The sequence below is a fragment of the Ochlerotatus camptorhynchus genome, unplaced genomic scaffold (assembly GCF_037179485.1).
Source record: "Ochlerotatus camptorhynchus isolate MF236.1 unplaced genomic scaffold, CSIRO-AGI_Acam_v1.1 ptg000379l, whole genome shotgun sequence".
Classification (NCBI taxonomy): Eukaryota; Metazoa; Arthropoda; class Insecta; order Diptera; family Culicidae; genus Ochlerotatus; species Ochlerotatus camptorhynchus.
In genome coordinates, this window is record NW_027040867.1 from 3196524 (window position 1) to 3218720 (window position 22197).

At 38.2% G+C, this 22197-nt stretch overlaps 1 protein-coding gene across 2 annotated transcripts in view; it reads left to right on the forward strand.

Moving 5' to 3' along the window:
* The window catches only part of tup (LIM1_Isl and LIM2_Isl domain-containing protein tup), a 189006-nt gene that overhangs the window by 162195 nt on the left and 4614 nt on the right, over positions 1-22197 (forward strand). For both annotated transcript variants that reach the window (XM_065232918.1, XM_065232919.1), the window contains 2 exons: positions 2404-2524; positions 14675-14837. In XM_065232918.1, coding sequence (XP_065088990.1) covers positions 2404-2524; positions 14675-14837 — 284 coding nt within the window. The remainder of the gene's footprint in view (positions 1-2403; positions 2525-14674; positions 14838-22197) is intronic.

Consider the following 22197-nt stretch of genomic DNA (forward strand, 5'->3'; position numbering starts at 1 on the left):
GGTGAAACGGGAACCTTTGGTGGTGCAAACATTATCACGCATACGGTAGCTACATGTGCTTACCCCAAGGTTCATGTTTAAGTCCCGTACTTTATAATTTATTTGTCAAAGATATTGATAACTGCTTAGATAATCGATGCGCGCTTAGACTGCTTGCAGATGATGCCGTGGTTTCCACGTGCGGAAATCTTGCAAAGACCATTGCAAATTCCCTAAATAGTCTGTCTTTCTGGGCAAGAAATTTAGGGATCGAGTTCTCACAGCAAAAAAAAAACTGAACTGGTAGTGTTTACAAGGAAGCGGTTTCCAGCACAACTGCGTCTAAAACTTTTGGGCAGAGACATTACCCAATCTTTAACCTTGAAATACCTTGGAGTCTGGTTTGATTCAAAATGCACTTGGGGTACCCACATTTTTGGGTATTTGAAACAAAAGTGTCAACAAAGGATCAACTTTCTACGATCAATTTCCGGGACATGGTGGGGTGCTCACCCGGAAGACCTAATTAAACTGTATAAAACGACTATTCTTTCAGTTCTTGAGTATGACTCTTTTTGCTCAGCCTTCAGTTCAAATTGTTTGTTGGGATTTCTTGTTTTAAGTTATGCCCCTATCTGTACACGTCAGTGTCGCGTGGTTGTGGTGTGGTTCTTTCTTACCCGCGTAAACTGACTCTATCGAGCCAATGCCCAAGAAAACTATTGATTTGATTTGAAAATACGTTTTCCCAAATATTTCCAGATGATTGCTTCCCCTTTGTATCCTCCCCAGCCATCCCGCTTCCCTTTGTGTTCGCATTCCCGCATCCCGCATTTGCTCCTACATGAACTTCATCGGTTTGTGCTCCGCTAATTGTGCCTACAATCAATTTGATGTGTTTAATACCAATGAAAGGAGAAAATGATTCTTCATTTCAAAACCTTTCTAGCCTCAACAGAGCCGCATAGCCGAATCGTACTGCGCGCGTTGCTGGTTTGCTACATATTCGATGATCATTATCGGAGGGGCGGCTTTTGGGGGCCTTTGTTTTTTTCCGGTACGTATTGTTTTGCTTTCCGCCTGTATCAATTACCACGGAACTCCATCAGCTCCTTCCCCAACTCCCCTTCCGTGTCTGGCTGGAAAGGCGGGTATTTATCAAATATATACATGTTCGATGTGGTGCGGCATTCAGTATTTCAGTTTCGAATGCATGACGTGACCTACCGAACCGGACCAGACTCCGTGGACCCCGAACTGCGTAAAGTCAGTGGGTTAAGTAAAACTCTTTTCACTTTTCCGCGTGGAATGATGCGGTGTCTGATGGATGCGGATGCGATCACTTTCGATCACTGCTATAACCACACATTGCTGGAGGACCTTGAACTTGGACGTGACGCGAAGAACGGTAGTCGTCATTGGAATTTCGTCACCCATGTGCGAGGTGTCAATTGTTTTATGAGTTGCGGCTTGTTTACGGTTTCCCTAAACAGGAATTCCAACGCTGCTTCGAGGCTCGATGTTTGCTTTTACATAAAGGTGATTCCGAAAAACTGCCGGATTGGGTACAAGGGTAGATTGATAACTTTTAAGTTATTAAAAATGTCGGACAACATTCACTGAAGATCGTAATTAAAACCCAAAATACACACTGCCAAGGGGAAGGGATGCTATCGCCCATGCCGTTCTTCGAATAAAAGCAACATATTAAGCGGGACTTCCCTGCTGCAGGATGATGTTCCGTCAAGAGGAGGACGGAAAAGGAGCGGCCAATTGAGTGAGTGAGGCCGCGCGGTATGGAATATGTATTATGGTAATTACGACCGGTCTGACCGCAGAAGGATAGACAATATATACGGTGCTACGTTCGTGTATGTTCCGTACGGCACTGCGACCGGCGGAACATACGTTACGTACGTACATACGTCCATCCATCGGTACAGCTCTATGCTGCGAGAAGAGAGAAGAAGCAATTGTACTTAATCACGCGACGGCAAAGATGAAAAGATGCCTCTTCGTGGCATCGGGGAATTTTGCCATTTTGTAGTATATGTTTCGCGTGCCTGTCTTGTGTATGGCGATGACGACGACGACGACGACGACTGTGTATGAGACGAAGATCTATGAGGTTCGTGTGTTGTCCGAATCCAGCAAGAGACAAAGTCTTTTTCGAATCCGGATGGAACTATGTACGCGCTTCACTGGATCCGAAACGGACTCTGGTGGCACAAATTGGTTGAATTGGTATTGCTACAATTATCATCATACGTCTGAGAAATTTAGTCTCCCGACGAAATTGCTCTCGGAAATTTGATTTAGACTATCGAACTTTGCAATTAAACCATGAACTAGCACAATCTTTGTATTACTAATTTTCAATAGAACCACTTCAGCCGTATAACTCTAACACATCCTTCATTTCAGATTCCGGCAGCGAGTCGGGCTCGCACAAAAGTATGCGCGGTAAAGGACCCTCCGGGCCGTCGGACGGCAAGCCAACCCGGGTGCGGACGGTGCTCAACGAGAAACAACTGCACACCTTAAGGTACGTACACCCTAAAGAGACTAAAATATACAAAGAGACGCCATCTGATCCCTGTGAAAACAAGTAATCTAGCAGCCATGGTAGCCGATACGCGCAACACTGTCATTGCTCAAAACTTCGCTTGACTTTTGTTTTGGTCACGTTTGTTGTTATTCGAGGAAAATTATTCATTGCTGTTTTTCGTGGTGAATCGATTTAGAGTTGGAAATCAATTTAAATCTTTGCGCTTGGGTTTAGGGATTATACCTGTTAATAGCTGAAAAACTTGTTGAAGCAAATAACAATACTTCTCCAATCACCTGTTATTGGGGGTTTGACAGGTCTCGTGCTCGATTTGAATGACACTGACAGATAAATTGGAATCCCAATCGGAACATGGCGTCTCTTTGTATATTCTAGTCTCTTTAGTACACCCGCAACAAAGCCAAGCCAGCATCCACTGACTGTCCGTTGCTCGACTCTGCTCGATGGTTATAAATTTTTTTATTACGCTCACGGAGCGGCGGGTCCGCATACAGACGAACGTGCTGATCACACCTTTTTGTCCTACCAGCAATCTCAATCTCCGCGAACGATAAATTGTATAGACCTATACCTAGACTTAGACAACAACGAAAACCTGTCAAAAGTCACGCGAAAGCACCCAGATTCGGACAAATCGGACTTTTAAAAAGTGTAGGGGGTGTTTGTAGTAGATCGACCTGTACGTGCCGCCGGAATCGAGCGGCTTCTGCTTTCATCTCACCTGATAAGAATCGCTCTCCTCCCATATTGGTACCTATCGACTGTTGTTGTTGCTGGTGCGATGAGTGCATTCGTTTCATGAAACCGCCACCTTTTTTTAGGATCTAGCCATCAGCAGTAGTAGATGGGTGGAGGTGGTTTGATCGATATTGAATCGAATTTCTGGTTTGTCACTTCTTTTGGAAAATTTCTTGACTTCCATAAATGGTGATGGGACCTAATTCCACTACGTCAAATACCATGAGGCCCAATGGGTCATTAGGCCGAAATATTAATATTCGTTCTTCTTCTGTCATACAGATCTGCATTGATCCGATTAAATAAAGGAATGAGCAGCAAACAAAGAAGACAGAATCATCTTGATGCAAAGTTATTCCAAAATATCAAAAATCGTTGCTGTAAAACGGGGGGAAGTTAGTCACTTTTTACCGATAAACCTGAATATTTATCCATATGTATGGCACACAAACTTAAATCTTTCAAACTTGTACTGCTTTTCTAATGTATGTACTTAGTTGTTAAATTGCATGTTTAGTTTATTTTTTAGAATTTAAATAAGTTTCAAAACGCAAATTTTCAATTCTAGTGTAAAGTTGATCATGTAGGTTTTCATACAATGCAACATTCAGAAGTTGGCTTTCATGCTAGATTTGTTATTCGCTGAAGAAGAATATGGTGTTAAAATATCTACAATAGTTGCCGTTTGCGATAAAACTGCATATTTTTTACACAAAATAGTTAAACAATGTAGGCAAATCGTATCAGTTTTTCACATAAAATCATTTTGTATGATACTAAATAGTTTATTTTCACAAAATCTGATTTCAAATTCGGAATAAGCGTCCTAAACTTAAGTAAAATAAGCAGCACCAGAATAAATGCTGATCACGATCGGATTTTGAAGTACTGTTAAAAGTTGCCTATTTCATCACTTTCTCAAAATGGTACATTTAGAGCGGTAGAATGCATCGTTTGTTAGGGAAAACTTTGCAAAAGTACTATTTTATACTACCTAATGAAATTACAAACAAGCTATTTCGTAACAGACTGACTAAAAGTAAATTGGTACGCACAAAAAGACCTGTAATTCATGATTCAATAAGTTTAAAAACTCTATTAATGGTTGCTTTACAGTACTTTTAGTAAAACTTCAAAGTTACAGCATTAGATGGTAGCATTTCTCCAGTTCGAACGAAATCTCGAACCTTCCTCTTGATGGAGCCCATCAGCGCCCGCTCTGTGAAAAATGACACGGAATCAGCGTATTTCTTGTATTTTGCTCGCATTTGCTGGATGGATCATTAGATTGGAGACAAAATCGATCTTGTTGGCAGCATACCACTACAGAACCACCTTGGAGTAGTGGCAGCTGGCCAAATCGGGCCAAAAGATGACTTTGCTCCTATACTTGCGGATAAACAGGAAATACACGCTTTTGCAGGCATTCTTCGATGTAAACTTGGCATGCCACCATCGAGGATGTGACGAATGGTTCCGTTTTCAGGCTACAACTGCAAATCATGGCCTTCTTCGCGAACTTGTCGGCAAACACGAACTTGAATCTTCCCGGCACATCCCCACGTCAAGTCGCGATGTAAACCTTTTGACCGGGAAGCTCCTTAAAATCGAGTTTGACATATGTTTCGTCATCGATCAAAGTGCAGCCCTAGTGTTTCGTCAAAACACGGTCGTACAAGAGCCTTGCACGCTTTTTGGCCACGGAATTCTGCTGGTTAGGATGTTTAGTGGCTTTGTACGACCTGTGTCCTTCCCTGGTAAGGATGTTCCGCACCGTTTGAAAGTTGGCGTTGTACCTTCTAGCCGCATCTCGGATCGAAAGACCGGGGTTGGCTTTAATGCACCTCAACACCTTGCTATACAGCTGACGGTTCCAGTTTTTTTGAAGGTCCGTTGATTCCTTTCCACACTCAGGGTTTCCTTGTAGGTTTTGAGCACTCGACAAACTGTTGTTTTCGGCATCTCCAGCACTTTAGCCAGCTTGGAACCGGACCACTCTGGATTTTCCAGGTGTTTGTGCACGATATTTTTTCTTCTTTCGAGTTCCATTTGACGTTATTTCTGAACGCGATCGACTACTTTGATCAAACTTGCATCATTTCAGTGTCAACATTTCAAAGGGGCGTAATTGCTTTTGTAAACAATGGCTTTAACCGTCGATTTCTTGCGAATTAAAGCTCACCCCTCCAAATTAACAATGCTAGCTGGTAGAGGAAACATTCCTCTACTTGATGGTTTTATTATTTTTTTGGAGGCGAACCAGCCCAAGGCTGAAAGCCTCCCTAATAAAGATAAATTAATAAATTATTAATTTTTATGTGTGAGCTTTTATTCGCGAGAAATCGACGGCTAAAGCCATTGTTTACAAAAGCAATTACGCCCCTTTGAAATGTTGACACTGAGTTGTTCTCTGTAGAAGTGCGCAATGGGTGTACCAATTTACTTTTAGTCAGCCTTTATAGAATTCCCATAGTGCCCTTATGCGGTTAGATCACCTCATAGTGGTGCGATACGATTTCAGATCCACGACCGATCCCTAGTACTGACTACTTCAACTAGACGAATAGGATTTTTCAGTAACAAAGGAACACATCGTAGCCCAGCCCTTGTTACGTTTTACGCCTTGTTGATTGTGATAAGACTCTTGAACGAGGATGATCTTGAAACAAGGAAAAACGGGTTAGTCTTCTGAGCAGTTCCAGGAAAAATAGAGAAAAAATAGCGATTTGTATTAAACTTTGCATAATTGTGTGTAATGGGCAATGATTCCCATTTAAGCTTAAATTCAGCCATTTTGGAACTTGTAAAATCTTCAAAAAAGCGTCCTAGATTTTTTCAAAAAATTGTAGCACGGAAACGGCATTTCTGAGCGAAAACTGAAAACTGACAGAAAGCACAAATATCAAAGTTATTTCTGAAATTTTCAATCACATGTAATTAAAAACAAACAAATCAATTCAAACAATGCATTAGGTCCTAAGCTTGATTTGGCAAAGACGTAATGATTTTCCAACCAATTTGAACTGGTAAAATCGAACCAGTTTACTGTTGTTTTAAGAAGGAAACATATTGAAGGTGTGAAGAGTCAAACGTTTTTTTTTTGGAAATAGCTTCGTGTGGTTTTTTTTATTTAGTTATTTTAAATTATCTAATCAAAACAAACAAAATGAATGAATTGATCACCTTAGATTGCATATCATGACATGCAGGCAAACCGATTCAGCATCGCATTTCAACTGCTTACAAGAAACGAAAAAACGAACAAAAGGTACTGCCGTTACAAGAGAGCCATGCACAGCTCATGCACTGATTTGTTTTGTTTACTGAATTGACACCAACGGGTGACTACGATGTAGCCGGCGCCGGTGGTGTAGTGGTAACCGTGACTGCTTTCTCACCCCAATGGGTCTGGGTTCAATCCCAGCCGTGATCGGTGGGATTTTTCTGAGGCATAAAAATCTCTGGTCACGTCTTCCTTCGGAAGAGAAGTAAAGCCGTTGGTCCCGGCCCATGTGTGTTGTTGAATGGGTGCGATATCCTACACAGGTGAGGAAGCTGTCTTCCTGCACATTCGATTGCCGTCAATGGATGGCGATCGATGTCCGTCGGTGATTGGCACTAGATTGTGGAACAAAGACCGACGTTAAATAAAGGCAAGAAGAAGAAGATGTATCTTTGCCAGACCCAGATAACATTCATTGATCGATTCCTTTCCCCAACTTTCTCTTTCGTTAATAACTGGGCTACAAAATCGTTTCTTGCCGTGTTTGCCGTATAAGATGCTATGTAATAGCTTCTTTTATCGAACTATGTGTTGAAAATAGCTGGAAAAGGTCTATACATGGCCATGGGCGATGGCCACCAAAGAGAAAATCGATAAAGAGAATCTGTGAATGTTACTTAGGACTTAATGCATTGTTCAGCTTGAAATCGTCTGGGCCCTCTGTAATGCTACTTAGATTTTTTTTCAGAATTTCCTCCTCCTGACAATTTCTATAGAACCAAATCGAAAATTTCTTGTAATTTCCTAATATTTCATAAATATTTTCCTCACTTGGAAATAGCTTCAACATTAGCCTGTAATTGTACAAATTATTGTTTTGGCAAGTCCTTAGAATTCGATTATCTTGGAATTCTTGCGCAACACGAGAAAAGGCCCTATCATTGTTGATCGATTCTCTCCATCGATTTTCTATTTGGAGAATAAGCCGTCTGCAAATGAATTTTCCATTGAAATTGTTGTTTCAGGCGCAAGATAACATCGTCTTCTGTTGAACTGTGCTGCGAGCTAAGCGAGAAATTCGTTTATGTAGCCGTGGTAAACCAAAGAGAAAGTCGATGAACAGAATCTATCAACGAGGATAGGCCCTTTTCAAATGTTACGCGAGAATTGTTATCGATATTCCCTTTGAGCTCTTCTCAGAATTCCCATCGGTGGATTGATTCATTGATTGCATAATATTTACGATATGATCAGCCGTAGGATGATTCGTTCACATGAAAATCACACACGGAGTTAAATAGTCCTCGAAATTGACCACTTTGTCAAGCAGTTTTGGCGTGACTTTCTACCAGCGATTTCACAAAACTGGACTAACTAATTTCTATTTTTTTAATAAACGCACAAATGTTGGCTACTTTTGTCGAGGTTCTAGAAGAAAATATCTCAAAATAATGTTTTATTTCAAAGTTCGAGTGGTAGTAAACGTCATTTTAACTGCTCGAATGAAGTGGTTAATTCCCAAAATATTTTCTTCACATCATTCGAGTAGTTTAAAATGAGGGGGTTAGAAGGAAAGGGGTGTAAGCGACTTTGATCGATTCTCTTCATCGACTTTCTCTTTCGTTAATAATTCCTTGATTCGTGTGCCATTCTGGATGCTAGATGAGAACCTCCTTTATCAAACTATGTGGCAGAAATAGCGCAAAATCTGTATATAAAGCTGTGGCTATCAAAAGAGAAAGTCGATGAAGAGAATCGATCAAAGTCACTTACACCCCTTTCCTTCTAACCCCCTCAAATAACGTTTCCTACCACTCAAACTTTGTCGTGGAACAATATTTTGCTAATTTTTCATCTAGAGCCTCGAGAAAATAGAGTCTCATATGATTGATACACCTTCAGTTCTTCTCATAATTTTCTTTAAATATTTCTTAAAACTATCCACCGTATGAACAGTTTTAAACTTTTGCGCCAGTCCCTTCATCGGCGGCGGCGGTGTGGGAACCGTTTTTGCCTCGGCGGCGGCGGCGTGCATCGGCGTATTACCAACCGGTGGAAACTAACGATTTTAAATTGGCTCACTACTTTAGTAGCCTATTGGTCCCAAGCAAACGATTAACGTACCCTATTCTAGTTGAAATTCTATTACTACACTATGTTTGTTTTGATTCGCTATGAAAGTTTGACAGATAACATCAGGGGTGTGTGGATTCATGCAGAACATGCAAGGGTGAGTGAAATAGCTTGGGACTGCTTGGGACCGTTGTTCTGGTACTGAGTGAGCCAAAAATAATAATGATTTTCTTCGGGACCCAGTGGTCTTAGAGTTACCTCTATGGTATTACCAACAATCAATACGAAACTAACGATTTTAAATTGGCTCACCACTTTAGTAGCCTATTGGTCCCAAGCAAACGATTAACGTACCCTATTCTAGTCGAAATTCTATTACTACACAATGTTTGTTTTGATTCGCTATGAAAGTTTGACAGATAAAATGAGGGGTTATTGGTTTTTCCTATGTTTCGAGGGGTGATTCGACAAGCTTGGGACCGAAGATAGTACCAGAGGTGAGCCAAAAAGTTGAGCACGTTTCTTCGGGACCTACTTGTCTTAGAGTTACCTCTATAGTATTACCATAGAGGTAACTCTAAGACCACTGGGTCCCGAAGAAAATCATTATTATTTTTGGCTCACTCAGTACCAGAACAACGGTCCCAAGTAGTCCCAAGCTATTTCACTCACCCCTGCATGTTCTGCATGAATCCACACACCCCTGATGTTATCTGTCAAACTTTCATAGCGAATCAAAACAAACATTTACTACACTATGTTTGTATATGTTTGAATTTCAACTAGAATAGGGTACGTTAATCGTTTGCTTGGGACCAATAGGCTACTAAAGTGGTGAGCCAATTTAAAATCGTTAGTTTCGTATTGATTGTTGGTATTACTATGGTGGCTGTCAAAATGTCACATTTCAAAGTTGAATTTAAACCAAAATATTGTATTACTGTATGTGTAACTTGTTGTAGATAACTCCATTTTGAATTCGTTACCGAAAACACTATCAAAACATTTCGGAACAGTAACGGAACTATTTCCTAAGATGTTTTTTTTCTGTAATTAAAATCACCCCGAATTAACAAGCCTATTTAGAAAAGATCGTCAGGTACAGACATTTTTACCCGAAACCTGACCCGTACCTCAACAGGTTCGGTTGGGTACGGATATGTAAATAATGGGTTCGGGTCGGGCGGAACAGCTTTTGTAAACAATGACTTCTATCGATGATTTCTAGAAAGCCAAGGCTCGCCCACGCAAACCAACATAACTATCGGGCAGGGGAAGTCGTACACTTGTTGGTGTGCCTTGAATCATAGAAATCATCGAGAGAAGTAATTGTTTACAAAAGTTGTTACGCCCTAATTCCAGCTCTATCTAGCTATGTCCTTTTGTGTGCCGTGGAACCAGGGTTACTTCCACTCACTTCGCTATAAAAAATATTTTTCGAAATTATGGAATTATTGGATGCTATAATGATATGTTGTACTTGTCAGATACAAGAAGAGGTTGGAAAGTATGTATTTGACACATAAAACCTGTCAATTAAGCTTCCAGTGCGTCACAAGCAGCGAATTTATGACTCGTGAGCGTTCAGTCAGAGTGAGCGCTCACGAATCGTAAAATTGCTGATTGTGACGCAATGAAAGCAATAATGACAGGTTTTCTGTGTCAAACACATGGTTTACAACCTTTTCTTGTAACTTAAAAGTACTAATTATCATTATAAAACCTAATGATTTCATAATTCACAAAAACCATTTATTATAGCAAGTGAGTGGAAGCAACCCTGCGTGGAACGACATTAACGACACTTCGTGCATATTATTGATGAATTTACGCAAAGGTAAAACTCAGAGACGTTGAATAGAGACACGCATAGACTGAAGCAAGAACAACCAAACGAACCGTCAAAAGCTAAACCAAACGAGCTAACTAAATAAACATTACTGTTCGCTCAATTCGTCCGAAAGGAGTATTGTTCTGAATGATGAAAAAAGTGTTTAATTATTTTCACGAAATATTTGATATCTGTAATTTATTTTTTTATTGTTGATTCAAGTAAATACAACATTTATTAGTTTTATTTAGTTTTATGGTAATACAAATAATTGCGCTGCAAGTAAAACAGTAAAATATGACAAAAGTTATACTGTCATTGAGCGACTGCCATCTCTCGTCTTCGCTTTATTTTTGCAAAATGTTGCCGCGCACTTCATTTTTATTCAAGACATGAACTAGCCTATGGCTAAAAATCTCTTTAATAAAGAAAAAAAAAATCATTTTTATTCAGTTCCGGTCGAACGTTCAAATTTTCTCAACAGCATTGCGGCACTGTATAAAAGTCATTTGAAGCCACTAGAAGAAACATGGTTGCCAGTGACATTGTCAAAAGATCCCTCAAAAAGCGTGCTGCTGTTTTGACAGAAATTTTCCTTGCGCGTCTCTATCAACGTATCTGGTATGCGACACCTAGTTTTCAGATTTTCAATTACAAAACTGTAGATGTACTTAAAAACTATTCCATACGATTTGACAGGTAGCAAAACTTCATTATCATTTTAACATCATTTCCATCTGCTGGTCGCCCGTAACGTAAATTCATCAATAGGAGATCATTTTTAATTTGAAGTTCTAGTAATCCTATGACAATCGGAAAAGGGAGTTTCTGATAGACTTATTTGCTGTTTTGTTTTGATTCTGAGTTCGTTTCGTATGGTTCCATTTCGCTTTTCTCCATTCCATCTGCTAAATGTCGTTCGAGCAATAATTTGCACGGCGTGTCAGTTTATCGGGAGTCCACGGTATTGTTTTTTTTTTTTTAATTTTGAACTGGTTTGTGTTTTATAATGTGCAATGGTTGACGGGAAACGCGTTTTTCAAAATTTATAAGTATAAAAAAGACGGCGTATCCAAAATTTTAACGGTGGCGTATCAAAACTTATCACGGCGGCGCGCTGACTCAAAATCGTCGGCGGCGTCAGCGTGTGAAAAAGTGCCGGCGGCGGCGGCGTACAACCCAAGTAACATTGCAGGTTTTATCAAGTTATAGCATTCTACAAATCTAAATCATGGTCTACAGAACCCTCATAAAACCAAAATTGTTACTTGGAAAGACTAGTCCAAGCCAAATAACGAATCGGAAAAGCTCGACCTTCTCAGATTTGCATCAAACTTTACATAATTGTTTGTTGCGGACATTTTGGATCTGATAAAATTTTCAACATGACTTTGAAATTTTCTAAAAATTGTAGCACGGGAACGGCACTTCTGATCTAAATGACGTTTGAGACAAAATTGTAGAGAAAAATAATGTCTTTCTGGAAAAAAAAAATATTTAAAAAAATGTTTTTAGTACTTTCAAGTAAAAATTCAAAAATAAATGTTAAAAACCTTAATTTCTTAAAATTTGCTGGCCCAATTTTTTAAATTTTTATTTTATATTAAAGCTTATACAAACTTTCGAAATGTTAAAAATTATGGACACTCCAAAATTGTCAAAAATTGAACAACAAGAACTTTTGATCAAATTTCTTAACCTTTTGTTAAACGTTTTTTTATGCTCAGAAAACAATGTTTGAGACATTTTTAATAATTTTCTGTTAAAAAAATACACACGTTGACAAAAAAGTTCAAAAATGTATCCAAAAGTTCTTGTTCTACGATTTTTGTCAGTTTTCGAGTGTTAAAATAAATTAAATACACATTTTTTGTTCACTTATCCCAGAAAGTGTTATTTTCTACAACATTGTCTCAGACGTCATTTCGATAAGAGATGCCGCTTCCGTGCTTCAATGTTTTGATAAATTTCAAAGACGCCATTATGAGATTTTTACAAGATCCAAAATGGCCGAATTTTATCAAAAATGAGAATCACTGTCCATAACAAATAATTAAACAAAGTTTCATACCTTCAATTTCATAGCAGGTCTATTCAAAAATTCAATTTGTTATTGCTATTTCTGCTGGAACTTCTCACATCATAAAATTTCCTCAATTGGTGATGCCGCATTTTTCTAAGTCAAAAATTGTTAAACAATTTTTGAAGTTACAGAATTATCAAGGTCAGTCAGAGATATGGGCAAATGTGGGCAGGGCCCAGAGTTTTGAAGTTTTTGTATCCAAGAATCTCCATGATTTCTAATTGGTTTGGATCATGCACAAATATCGAATTTTAAGATCTTGAGGTATAGAGAAATCTCCATGATCCCAATATATTGATAAGCAAATTAAATTTTCTAACACATCTTGAAAACATTTTCATAAAATGAATATTATCCAAAACATCAATAAGTCGTGAACTAGAAGAATCTTATAAATATTAATCAATTTCGGGATTTTGAAGAATAATATTGGATTGAAATGTTCCCAAAATTTTAATAACTTTTCATTCAACGGAATATTTAAAATTTCATGGAAGAGATTTCAAATCCGTTTTATGTCCTGGATGATTTTTTAAGTTCCAAAATCACTAAAATAATATTGTAAATAGGCCCTGTGTTGATCTAGCGTTCAGAATCATAAGGGCCTAACTGCGATGATGGATTATCTTCATCGATTTTCTCTTTGTGTTACTACGCTTAAGTGAAGCAATTTTCCGAAATTGTTGTTTTCGCTACTAGAAGCCGATACGAGCGAGTTAGTAACAAAAGAGCAAATCGATTAAGAGAATCGATCATCGCAGTTAGGCCCTTATGATTCAGTTCCAACCTGGATTGGGTATCAAGATTATAGTCGCTATATTCATAGTCTGGCGGATAGAATTTCAATCTATCAAAAAGCGGAACCAATTCAATATATTGTAGACCAACAAGGTACTATCAACTTTTAAAAACAAAACGTTGATTATTCTTTCCTCGTCAATCGAACGCAAATTACCAGCATCATCCGTTAGGGGAAGCTTTCCTCAACCCAAAGATGGTGTTAGTTTGCGTAGGCGAGCCTTGAGTCACGAGAAAGGGTTTCCGAAGTTTTGTTCAAAATAGCTGATGTGCTCTTTTCTGTTGTTGGTCGTGATTTGCTCGATTGGTTCCGCTATTTGACAGCGCAATTGGTTTCCGAGATTCTATCCGCCAGACTATGAATATAGCGACTATAATCAAGATTGGGTTGTTGCCTGTCAAACGTCAGTGTTAATAGCAATAATAAGCTCGGGTTCGCACGGGTTGGAACTGGTTCCAACCTGGATAATAAACAAATTCACTATAAGAAAACCTCCCATCATCCCTCTTCCATCCTTTCTTTCTTGAAACCTCCCCCATCAAAACCATCCAACGATTCATCGGACACTCCGGATGAAGAGGACAATCACAATTGTATCCATTCGACCAAACAATCCCTTCATCCATGACGGTGTTTGTCGATAGCATTATCGCTTACAGGCTTACACTCCACGTCCACAAAATACACACACTCCACCTAAACGGCATATCCTCCAACCTCGCGCCATTCCCCCGCCTATATGTATTCACTTTTGAAGCATGAGTCGCGTCGCCTTTAAGATTGCATACAATTTGCCGACTGGCGCTAACCGGTCAGTTGCTGCACCGCGAAAAATCATGGTCAGAGCTTAACATGCTTCGGTCGCAGACATTTTTGCCCAAGTGTTTCAACTGTGCATTATTAGATGCGGTCAATAGGTATCACCCAGCCGTGGCCAGCGGAGAACCCTAATGAATGCATCTCGCTATCTAGCCCCAAAGTGCATTGACTGTTTGACTTTTGCCATCGGAGGGCTGCTACCGTGCTGCGGCTATGTAGTACCTGACTGCAAAATCTCTTACAATTAATAAATAAATATATACAATTTATTCATCTATTCAACACGCGGCGGACCCTTCTGCAACTAGCGGCAGCGGCAGCCAGATGTGAGCAAACATAGAAAACGCGACAAGACGCTGCTGCGCACGACTATCATCCCGTCATCGTTGTCGTCGTCGTCGTCGGGCACTCGTCTCTGCGCGACTAATTATAATTATTCAAATAACTTACTACGAACGAAGTGTTACTCATCGTTGTTTTCCATATCGGGAAATTTTAACATAGTGATAATTGAATCAACCGGTGCTAACATCTTCCTTGTCGCACTTTTTTTTCCGCAGAACCTGCTACAATGCCAACCCACGGCCGGATGCACTGATGAAGGAACAGCTGGTGGAGATGACCAACCTGTCGCCACGTGTCATTCGAGTGTGGTTCCAGAACAAGCGGTGTAAAGACAAGAAGAAGACGATCCAGATGAAACTGCAGATGCAACAGGAGAAGGTAATGGACAATTACTTTTACTAATTATTATGTAACCTATTGGCAGCGTTTGAATAAGGCAAATTATTGCATGATTTACATTTACTTAAACTCCCTAGCACTATGTCTCTTGATAGTAGTCGTAACTTGTGGTTGTAGAGCATATCAATTGATTTTGTTTTTTTCTTTATACTTTCCCAAGCAATCTTTTCACCTATATAATGTAAATGTTACAAAGACATTATTACTGGAAAATTAAAGAAGCTAACATAATAGGACATGATCCAATGCAACATATAGCTCGGGCCTAACAAAACATCCCGACTAAAAATGTATGCATCGATATTAATATTTCTAGATAGAACTGGAATTAGGGCGTAACAGCTTTTGTAAACAATGACTTCTTTCGATGATTTCTAAAAAGTGAAGGCTAGCCAACGCAAATCAACATCACCATCGGGTAGGAGAAGATTTCCCCTACTCGATGGTTATGTTGCTTTGCGTGGGCATGCCTTGAATTCCTAGAAATCATCGAGAGAAGTCATTGTTTACAAAAGCTGTTACGCCCTAATTCCAGCTCTATCTAGATTTGTTCTCACTACGCATTTTATGTTCATTGCTTTTTCATTAATGCAACACAATTTTTTTTTTTTTTTTTTTTTTTGCAACGTACAAGGCGAATGAGAACGACTCAAATTTGATTTTAGTTCGCTCATAATCGCCAAAAGTGCAGGAACTCAGCGATGAGTAAAATTTGTCTCACGGTTTCCTGTGGAAAACCTAAAAAATCTGCCGGAAAATGAGGAAATTGACGAAAATTTTATTCAGTCTCGGAGTAGTACCAATAGACTGAGTGAATCCAATCTTTACTTTTCTCAAATTCGGGAATTTTTCCCTGGAAAATCCTGGAAAAACCTGGAAAAACCTGGGAAAACCTGGGAAAACATTAGGCAAATTTACTCATCGCTAAGTTCCTGCACTTTTGGCGATTATGAGTGAACTAAACTCAAAGTTGAGTCGTTCTCATTTGCCGTGTACTGTTAAATTTGATAAAGAATCACAAATTAACCATTAAAGCCTAGTATACAGATCAAAGCGAAACAAAAATTGAAGCTCGCGAAAAAAAAATGAAATTTCGTGAAAAAATGTTTGTGGAACATTTTCCAGCTTCCTTTTTTCGCAGTTTACAATTCATGTGAAACGAAATCGATCTGTTTACACCTCCGGTGAAGTGAAAATCTGACAGATACGCTCTTTCTCGAAACGTCAACTTTTCGCTTAGCTGCTGCTCTTTTCGCTAGCGCTGCATGCGCGAAAAAAAATAAACGTAAGCGAAAAAGATACGATCCACAAAATTAGATTTCGCTGGATCGTATCTGTTTTTAACGCAGGTGAAAAATGTAGTATTTTGTATGAGATTTTCGCTTCGCTTCGATCTCTATACAGGCCTTAAGATGGTTAGACTATCTGATTTGTTGGTCTGATTCGAACGGACTGCTCGATAATGTTGTCGGATGAAATGTTTGGATGCGTTCACACTTTTTCGACATGATGATTAGATTTGTCGTTTGATTCGTCGTTTAGTTTTCATTCGACTCATTCAGCAAAATACCCGCAAGTGTGGTGAAAATATTTTGTTTTCTAAAATTTCACGAATTTGAACCGCTAAAGAACGCTTGATTTGTGTTTTGATAACATCCAGCAGCAAGGTAAACCGATTTCCTAGCCGGTTTCACTATTCAATATTGTTCTGTGTATGATGTTACTGATTTTTATTTTCCAGTGTGATTGGCAGAAAGATGTCGTAATGGCTTTGATCATGGCTTGCTCAATAAAACATTGTTTATATAATACGTAGCATGTATTATATAAGAATAAGCATGCCAAACAGCAGGTCTGAGAGCCTACCTAGGGGAATTACAACTTGATCTGAAGTAATATTTGGTGTAAAAATTGCTGAAATTGGTAGTTATTATAATTTTTAGCTGTCAAGCGGAAAGCTTCAAAGTAAAAAAAATAACAGTGTAACTTTAACGCATATACTCAATAGGTCGTATGAATAAAAGCGTTTACTTTACTTTTCCCGTAAGAAAAGCACGGGAAAGTAAAGTAAACTCTTTTTATTCATACGGCCCAATGACATTTCACCGTTGTTGTTTATGTTTACTACAGCTTTTTTTTGGTTATCATTTTTGCCAAGATTTTTGTTTTCGATAGCTCTGATCGATTTTGACTTCGGCTTTTCATGAAAAAAAACGGTACTGGACGTTCCCCCAGCAGCAAATCTCTCCAAGTTGCAGGCTCATTGCGAATCGAGCATAATACGATCATGGAACCATCACTCTGGGACTCCGCTTACAGGGGTGGCGTAGTCAGCCGATTCCCGTTCAATCGGAGGACAGCACATTGGTTCGCAGACGATGAAAAATTCGTGGAAATTAATGACTATTTCCTGGGAACGGAAGTGCGGCAGATTATGTGCACTGAAATCAGCTACCAAATTATGCCAAAATTATTAGAAAAGGAGCGGATTTTGGTGGCGGTGGCCAGCAAGATCATCAAGGAATGAATTACCTCTCGTGTGAAATCCATTTTTGATTAAACGAATGTCAAATGTACACTTTAAACCAAAAATAGCCAAAAACAAAACAAAAAACAACTGTCAGACTAAGTATAAGATTCGCAAATATCACACATATTAGAATATTTTTATATTTCCACCATCGGTATTGATGCTGATACTTGGAGCTGTCTTTCCCCTAGGAGTCTACTAAGAAATTTTAAGAGCTTCAGAGAGGTTCGGAGATTTACGGAGAAATTTTTTGAACTTCAGGGTAGTTCGTATATCTTGAGAACAGAACTATGTCTATAGAAAATTTTACATAAATTAAAAGAAATTTGCATAAATTCAGAAATCACAAGAGAGATCGTAGATCTTCAAAAAGAAAGAAATTTTCAAATGTTCAAGTAAGTTAAAGTATTTTCAAATCAATTTGTAAAACTATAAGGGGAATTTTGCAAATCTACAGGGAAATTCGCAGAACTTCAGACAAAAATCTACAGTGAAAAGTAAAGAATTTCACAGAAGTTTAGAGATCTACTGAAAAATTGTTGAACATCAGAAAAGTTCGTAGATCTTCAGAAAAAAAGCTACAGAACTTTGAAAAAATGTACAGAACTTCTGAAAAAATAGCAAGAATGGTCCTAGATCTTCATGAAAGTGTGATTGTATAATACATTTTAGAATCTCAGAAATTTTAATGGATCTTCAGTGGAACTTCAGGGAAGTTTGGTGATTTTAAATAAAGTATTCATATGATTTCAGGAAAATTTGTAAATCTTCAGAGAAACTTTTAAAACTTTAATGTAGCTCAACTATTTTAATATAAACTTGGAGAACTTTAGATAATTTAGAAGATCTTCAGGGAAATTTAAAGATGTTCAAGGTAGCCCGAGAGCGTACAGAGGAGTTTACAAAACTTCAGACAAGTTTACAGATCTACTGAGACATTTATTGAGCCTCAAGGTAATAGGTAGATCTTGAGAATAAAACAACTTTACATAACTTTAAAGATATTTGCAGAACTTCAGAAGAGTAGATATCAAGAGGAATCTGTAGAACTGCAAGGAATTTTGCAGATCTTCAGAGACATTCAGTAGTTTAGAAAACTTGACAGTTTCAGAAAAAAAATTGAGATCTTCAGAAAAATTCGTAAAATTTCAGGAAACAGATCTCAGCGAAGTACAACTTTTAGAACTTTATGGAAGTTCAAGAATCCACAAAGAAATTTTAGTTCTGAGATCTACTGAGAAATTTATTGAACTTCAGGGCAGTTCGTAGATCTTCAGAGCAGAAATACAGTACTTCAGAAATTTTAGGAACTTCAGAAAAGTTTAGAGGGATGATAGCAAATCTACTGAAGAATGTGCAGATGTTTAAATAAATTTTCAGAATTTTATTTTTGTAAGATTTTAAGGTAAGATTTTAATAAAAATTTACAAAACTTCAGGGAAGTTCGCTGATCTTTAGAGATATTTTCACAACTTCAGAAAAATCAGTAAATCTTCAGAGAACTTCCTTGAAATATTTTTTGAATTATGAAAATCTACAGAGAAAATTACAGAACTTTTAAGGAGTTTGTAGATTATAAGAAATTTAGTGAACATCAGAGATAATTGTTGAAATTTAAAGATTTTAAATCTGCATGGATTCAGGAACTTTGTAGATTTTTAGAGAAATTTACAGAACTTCTGAAGAACACACAGGACTTCTAAGAAATCTGCAGAACAACCGAGAAATTTGCAGACCTTCAGGAAAGTTTGTTGATCTTCAAAGATATTTTACCAGAGAACAGAAACAAAACTTTAGGGACGTCCGAAGGTCTTCAGAGAAATATGCAGAATTAAGATCATAACAGAAATTTTCAGAACTCAAGGAACCATGTGGATTTATAGAGAACTTTTCCCACTAGCTTTTTCCTGGCGAAGTTTTGAAATCCTTTTTTGTCTTCAAATCGCAGTTCTTGAAGGACAAGATGAGCCAGATCCCTGCCGGTGTTCCTCCTGAGCAACCATTTACAACTCTTCATCTTCTCCTTCTCATTTTATTTAAAATAATTAAAGCAAATGCGCCTGTGCGGTAGTATTTACTTTTGATTCCTTATGCATTTTTTTAAATTTAAATTAACAGTTCTTTCGACATGTGCAAGCATCACCAACAAACAGGGAAGTTCGCCAAAGCGTGTTGAAAGTAAAATCGAGCAGATTTTTCACTATGGCGGCAATCAAAATCAGATAGTCTAAACGGACCTTTAGTTGTTCATAGAGGACAGCGTAGTCAAGAAGCCTATACATCTCTTTCACAGACTACAACATAGAGTACCTGACCCTGCAAAACATGTCTGGTGCCTCTATATATGCATTTAGATTAACTTCCTTTTTTGCATCCTCGGTACAAAAAATACTTTACATGGCATATTGAGAGATCGAGCTCGTGAGAGAGAATTTTTGGCTCCAATTTCGTCATACGAGTTTCAATTCCGTCTAAACACATTGAAATGTCCCTTGATTCTTTTCGGCATACGACTGTCACCACAGAACTGAAAAAAGCTGTTCCAATCGAGCAAAGTGGTGCATTTTGACGGTTCGATTGGAACAACTTTTGACAGACGTCCATACTTTTACTGTAAGCTTTAAGATAAAATGGATTTGCTAGGAGCACTCCTCTTGTTTTTGAGAAGAATGGATTTAAATATTCATATTATGCGTTCTTATAAACTTTGTTTTGTAGCTTTTGAACTTAACTATCGTACCAAACATATAATATATTCGTTTACGTTGAAATCATTGATATAATAATAATATTTCTGCTTAGCAGCGCCGGTGGTGTAGTGGTAAGCGTGATTACCTGTCACCCCAGCAGGCCTGGGTTTAATCCCAGTCGGCGCAAATGGGATGTTCTGATGCATAACATCTCTGATCACGCAAGAGTTGTGCCTTTATGTGCACTTTATGGAACTTGAAAGTGGGTTTTTATCGTTGAATGCGGAACTTTTGGTCGCTTGGGAAGAAAGTTCTGTCGGAACTTTTTTTAAACTTATGGAACTTGAATGCGGAACTTTTGGTTACTTGGGTAGAGTCTTAAAAACCCTAGTTTTTTTTTAATACTTAAAAAAAATCTTTGCTCAAGAACTTTGCTATAATCTAATACACGGGAACAAATCCAATTTCCGAAATAAGAAAAATGGCTCATGATTTCATGAACATAGCGTATTTTTATGTTATGAAAATACACCATAATTAATATTCATGATATCATGAGCTATGTTTGCGTAACGCACCCAAGATTCCCTAAATCATGAATCATTCGAGTTAAAATCAGGAACTAAATTCATAAATTTAACATTTAGCTTTAGAGTAAAAATGTAAAAAAAAAAAACAAAATAAAGCATCAGACTAGATTCGAGCCAGGAACTTTACGATCATTAAACCCATACTTTGACCACTAGACTATCAGTACTTGTATAAGGGAAGGCAAAAGGCGTATAAGAGATACCTATGTAGTGCGGTGAACACGGTTTACCAGGTAACGCTTGTAGCGGTCATGATTCCGCTGCATTATGAAATCATGAATTTCCATCCCGAAATCATGAATCATTTTAATGATTTCATGGGATGGAAAGTTTTCTCATTTCTTGATTTTTTATTCATGAAAATGGAATCGGATTTTTACCCGTGTAGGGGTCCAATTTTGATGTACAATAGTACTGGCGAGTTTGGCTCCAAAATTTGCTACTAAAAATGTGTAAATAAAATAAAGATATCATCTTTTTGTGAACTGATAAAATGAGTTCAATGTAAGATTCTTTAAATTTTCTTAACGAGATGGTTAAAATTTAGAAAGAATTTTTAACGTTGATTTATCACGAATAACAATTAATGGTCTCCAAGTAAAGAGACGGGTTTAACCTTAATTTGTTTTACCTACAACAGCTACAACAAATTGGAAACCAGTTAGAATTCTAAGATACCGATAAGTTTGAAAACAATCCGGCTGGTGTGCTTAATGTTACGATCAGAGATAGAAATTATCGCTGATGTGAGAAGAGAAACGGTACTTTTCTTGCGTACAGAGAATTTTGTTTGTTAATTAACTTTTTTGATAAGGCTCAATCGAATTAACTTTACAGAGCCGATGATTCTTCTTCACTATACACAACATCGTAAAACTATGGTCAAAAGATATAGCTCAATAAACACTATATCTTCCGCTATCCAATAACCCTCCTCCATCAGAACGGAATCCGCTTCCAGTGGTTTCGTTGTATGGTAGTATCGCCAACGGGGGGCAGAACGCTTCCATTGCAACAATGGACGTAAAACATGGTCATCACTCACACTCTCATCACGAAACGGTTGCTTTCCAAAGTCGACGGAGCATCGACCGAAAGAACTGCTGATGAATAACAATGTGGAGGACCACACAAGTCGAAGTGACTTTTGTCACTAGTGAAGTGAGAAAAGTCACGTCGTGGTGACGTGACTATTCATTTGATTTACACAGAGAGCCACGTCACCACGACGTGACTGATTTCACTTTAAAAGCCACTTCGACTCTCGGAATAACTCCCAATGGTTGCTGCTAAGTAAACAGACGATCGCTTGACACACATCGAGAGTGGCCTGCTTCTGTCGACAGCCGAGTGAACACTGGTCCGTACAGAGAATGAAAAGTTAAAGCAAGAGTGAGAGAACTTTGTTCAAGCAATGCAAATCTCTCGAAAAAAAAGTAGCCATGATATTTTCTTCTCACTCGGTAGTGACAGTCGGTAATTCCGTTTCCTTTTCGGTATTTTTTCTGTGATTATGATTTTTCACCCTT